At 32.8% G+C, this 5,168-nt stretch overlaps 1 protein-coding gene across 6 annotated transcripts in view; it reads right to left on the bottom strand.

Moving 5' to 3' along the window:
- Positions 1-2,428: 2,428 nt before the first annotated feature.
- Positions 2,429-5,168, bottom strand: part of LOC106778208 (metal tolerance protein 1) — a 4,522-nt gene continuing 1,782 nt past the window's right edge. For 5 of the 6 annotated variants that reach the window (XM_014666146.2, XM_022776098.1, XM_022776097.1 and 2 more), the window contains one exon: positions 2,429-3,782. In XM_014666146.2, the coding sequence (XP_014521632.1) occupies positions 2,559-3,782 (1,224 nt within the window). In that variant the 3' untranslated portion in view covers positions 2,429-2,558. Of the gene's footprint in view, positions 3,783-3,885; positions 4,286-5,168 lie in introns of those variants that run through there. The other variant, XM_014666149.2, reaches the window with a different exon arrangement.

Below are 5,168 nucleotides of genomic sequence, written 5' to 3'. Positions count from 1 at the left end.
AGAAGTGATAATAATTTAAAAATAGTGAGATTCGACTATTTTAATATTAAAAAGTTTAATATAAATAGTTTTGTTATGAACAAGTTTCATTATTTTAAAACACGTCATCTTTCTATAAACTATTTGTCTAGAGTTCTCTAACTTCTCTCTAGAAGTTCTCACTCCTTGTTAATCTTTCTGAAGATCATAAACCACCTAAGTGATCCTTGAGGCAAGATCTTCAAATTTATGCAATCAATTTCTGCAAAAGAGTAAGTTAGTTTATGCTCTTTTCTTTAGTTTGTTTCGTTTCCCTTGCATGCAAGTCATTTGTGTTTTGCATGTGTCATCTGAGTCCTCTATAAAACTCTCCACTGACTAGTAGTCACAATGACATATCCTAATCATGCTTTTATGGTTTGTAGAGTAGATAGAGTTCCTTGAGCTATTAGAGTTGTCTTAAGATTCTTAGAAGTTGTGTAATCCTCTGTCAGGTAAGGGAAACTAGATACTTTGTGTACATGAGTTGAATATTGTTAGTTGAATTTGGTATGTTGAACATGATTGTTTTGTGCTGAATGGTATGGTATGTTTAATTGCTTGAACTGAGTGTTAGTTGTGCTTGAATTGTGGTGATTGAGAAAAATTGAAGATTTGATCATTTGAGCAAGTTGGTGTTCATTCTGACATTAAGAACTATTTTTGAATCAAATATTGATCCAAGAATACTAATTTGATCATATGAACAAGTCCTTGGTTTCTCAAATCACATATTTAAATGTGCAAGTTCCTGATATAGCATTGAGCGATACTGGTGTGATAAGCACAAACAAGCTTGGATAAATTTGGAAACATTTTTTCTCTATACCGTTGAACATTAATTTTTACCGTCTAATGACCATTTTGCCAATGATATGACATTAAACGCCATTTTTCAGTACAAGTTTGGAACCATTTATATGTCCAATTCACTTTATTATTGAAATTTATGCATTACATTTTTTTATTTACAATATATAATTATAAAGTATGAATTATGAATACATTTATTTTAATAGTAAACAACTTCTTTAAAAAAATTATTAAAAATAAAGATACAAAATGAATGATTGAAAGAGATGGATTGAAAAGAAAATTAAAAGATATAGACAAACACAAATGACAGTGCTTTGAAATAATTGATAGAGAGGTTTTTTGGTTGGTTGTGAGAGTATCGTAAAAAATACACCTTCAAAAAGAAGAAAAGAAAGAAAATATTAAAAAAAAGGAAAAGTTTCATTCTCAAAATTATATATTTTTATTTATAATATAAAAGAATAAGTAGACTCGATGATTAAAGATAATACGCATAAATTATAAATTATCGATAACAATGTCACAAGAAAAAAAAAATTAATTTAGAATAATTTAATCATTTATAAATATAATTAGATTTTAAGAATTTAAATTTATGATATACTCATTTAAATACCATTTAGAATAATTTAATCATTTATAATGCAAAAAAGTTGAGAATTACATAAAAAATTATGAACTTTCTAAATATTTAAAAACTAAAAGTTTAGAAGAAAAAAACGTGGAAAGATCAAAATCGTAGAGTTTTTTTTTTTTTTTTTTGAGTTGTACTAACAACTTGGTTTTAAAAGAAAAGCACTACAAAAATAATTTTAGAAATACAGAAAAAATTATTATAGATGCCTTGGCTCTGAGGGCGGGAACAGTTTGGGATGTTTTCCCTTGTCTGTACTGCTAGCTAAGATCTCAATATTCAGCACATGTGACTACTCTTCCAATAAATCGTACTTCTGCCAAACTAAAAATCGCTTCAATTTGTAGTTTTCTTACTCGTGCCATCTTATTGAGGGTATAATATCTTCTATAGTAATTTTACACCCTTTCGACAACAATCAATCATACGTGCAAAACTATGAATTTATTTTAACTCTTATTCAGTCAGACGTTGACTACAGAGTTTTGTCGTCGTTCACCTAGGACACTATATAACCTAAAACTTGGTGATTCATCAAAATACCGTGTGCGTGTTTTGAGGGAATAGAACCTATGATTCCACACACATGCTTTTTCTGCATTTTGTGTTTGGTAACGTGTACAATCGGATAGTAGTAAAGCAAAGTCGTGTGTTGAAAGAGTTTCGCTTGGCAATAAATTTAGTACCAACCAACAAAACCAAATGATACTGCTACCAGTAAAACAGACAGCTGAGAAGTTTTACAGTCTCATGTCTCTGAAGCACAACTATTGTCGGTAATACACTCCAAAACACAATAATAGTGGCTCATCTGTTTGGCACGGGATTAGATAATAGCAAATAAAGTTTCAAACTACTTCACAAATTTCACATGATTTATGTAGGAAAAAGAACAATAAAGCATTTGGCAATAATGACAGAGATATAAATAATTGACATGAAAATATGTAAGAGTTAGAAAGAAGAATAAAAGAAAGTATTATTGCCATAGAGAAATTTGAGTTTCAGAAGCATAATTCTCCAAGTCCAATTACTAAATCATTCCCCTCTAATGTTTCACTATCATGAAATATTCAATAAAAGATGAAATCTAGCGCTCTATCTGTATGGTTACATGACTAATGTTATAGACCCGTTTGATATAGTCTATAACCTTGTCCAGCACCACATCTGCATCTGCTTCACGTCTAATTTTAACATGACAAGCTAGTAAAACCTTTCCGACTGTAATGGCCCATATATGTAGTTCATGAACAGCCACCACGTCTTCCATATCTAACAAACCCCTTTCTAACTTAGTAGCATCTATCTCACGAGGTGTGCTCTCCATCAGGACTTCCAAAATATTTCTCAGCATATTGATGGTTGTCACCAAAACTATTACTGAAAATATTAGAGTGCAAATTAAATCAACTATTTGCCACTCAGGTTTATACCATATTACCGCTCCCCCAATCATTACTCCAATACTTTGGATAGAATCTCCAAGGACATGGAGATAAGCCCCCTGTACATTTATGTTCCATTGCTTCTTCTTCTTAGCTTTTGATTCATCGAGAAGAGATTGAGTAAGCTCTTGGTGATCATGATGGTGCTCATCTTTTGAATGATGATCATCGTGATGGTCTGAGTGATCATGTGTGTGATGGTGCTCATCTTTTGCATGTTTTGCATCATGATGGGTAGAAACTGTAAATCCATGACTGTGGCCATGTCCATGTCCATGTCTGTGACCATCATGTCCATGACCATGACCATGACCACCATGTCCATGGCCATGATCATGACCCAATAACAAAGCCATGATGATATTAACCACGAGACCAAATGCGGAAACTAAAAACATTAAGAAACCATCCACACTTTTAGGACCGGCAATGATTCTATCAATGGCTTCATATACCAGTATACCCGCAAGCAACCATATTAATTGGATAGAAACCAAGGCACCAAGAATTTCTATTCGGAAAAATCCATATGACTGGCGAGGTGTAGCTTCCCATCCAGCAGCCCACAAAGAAAATAAGGAGATGGCAAAGGCTGCAACATCAGAAAGCAAATGTGCTGCATCAGTCAGTATAGCAAGGCTGTTAGCTTTGATGCCACCAACCACTTCAACAGTCATAAAAATAACACAAAGGATCACTGCCATAAGGAGCTTTCGCATAGAAGTTGATCTTTCTTCAGAATCCTTGGAGATGGATTCGGCATCTGCAAACCCACATGGTGCTTCCCCACAAATCTTTCTTCCACCATCAGGAAAATCTCCACTGATCTCAATAACTTGCGTTTGCTGAGAGCTTTGTGCTTCCATCTACGATACAAAAATATATCATTTCTTGAGTTGGAGAAAAAAATAACTCTTCCAAGCATTAAACACCAGCAAGTAAACATATCAAATATCAATAAATTTTTACAGTTCATCTGGGATAATTTGATTCCACGGGACACTACTCCAGCAGTAGAATAAGTATCTAAACAGTAAGGTTTATTGATACCACGCTGAGCTGCATCAACCACTATCCAATTTCACATATATGACCTATATTAGTTGCAATGGAGTTATAAATCAATTAGAGCTCCCAATGAAATTCTTTAATTTTTTCAGTAGCCCACATGATCTATGTTTCTATGTCTATGCTTAGTTTTTAATACATAGGCAAAAATTTAGTAGTCTAAGTAAAAAATCAAAGTCAAATAAGACTATTTTGAGAGAATGAAATGTAATTATTTCAATAAAACAGTTAGATACAATCCCATATATGGGTAGAGTCAATTGAGTAAAATTGTGGCACAATTCTCCTATGGGCAGAGCCAATTGAGTAAAATCGTGGAACAACTATATCAACATAGACGCTGGTAGAAAAAAAATAGTAAAATAAGTAGACCTCAACCAACGGTGTTTAAAGAATTGAGCAGTGCTTATATCCTCATAACACATCCTTTTTCTACAAACCCTCCTAATATTTTATAGATAAAGTACTAAATGAAAACAAAAGTATTCAATATTTTGGAAACAAACTTTTAATATCTTCTTAAATTAGAAGAATTATTTGGAAGAATTCGACCAAGGATGTAAAAATTTTCAAAACAATACATATTTCAAATCACTATGCGGCAGGGAAAACATTATTGAAAAGAAGAAAAAAGCAACAATAAGAAACTGAAGGATAAATTTGACGCATACAGTATGAATATTCCCCTTTGGACTATGAATAGGAAAAAAAATGTATATTCCTTTTGCATTGAAAAGATACTTGCGTCTCTATGTTCAACTATAGGCAATAGAAAACATCAAACCCCGGGTCAATGTAAACTGATAAGAACCTTAAGAAAAGTACACATCAAAAGTTAGGTGTTGTTTGAGAGATAATCAAGAGCTCATAAACCCTACAGTAAAATCCCCCTCTTCAAATGGGGGCTTTGGATGGTGAACACAAGAATATGGAAGCTCGAGAAGATGTTAGGGAAATGGAGAATGCAGGCACAGAAGAGCCTACATGCTACAGGTCAAGAAGACAGAGGAAGTTCACCATGAATACTCCCTTCGTTTCACATTGATTGTTGGTTAAAGTTTTTTAAGACAGATTAAGAAGAAGAGCTATACCACTTATTAAAACAATTTTAGTGACCTAGGCTCACTTTTTCAATAAATGCATTTCTTTGAATGAGAAAGAGAGTAAATGATTTCAGTATAAAT

This window comes from Vigna radiata, unplaced genomic scaffold (assembly GCF_000741045.1).
Source record: "Vigna radiata var. radiata cultivar VC1973A unplaced genomic scaffold, Vradiata_ver6 scaffold_536, whole genome shotgun sequence".
Taxonomy (NCBI): domain Eukaryota; kingdom Viridiplantae; phylum Streptophyta; class Magnoliopsida; order Fabales; family Fabaceae; genus Vigna; species Vigna radiata.
Note: the sequence above shows the minus strand (reverse complement) of the source record. Positions and strands in the feature narration are given on the sequence as shown.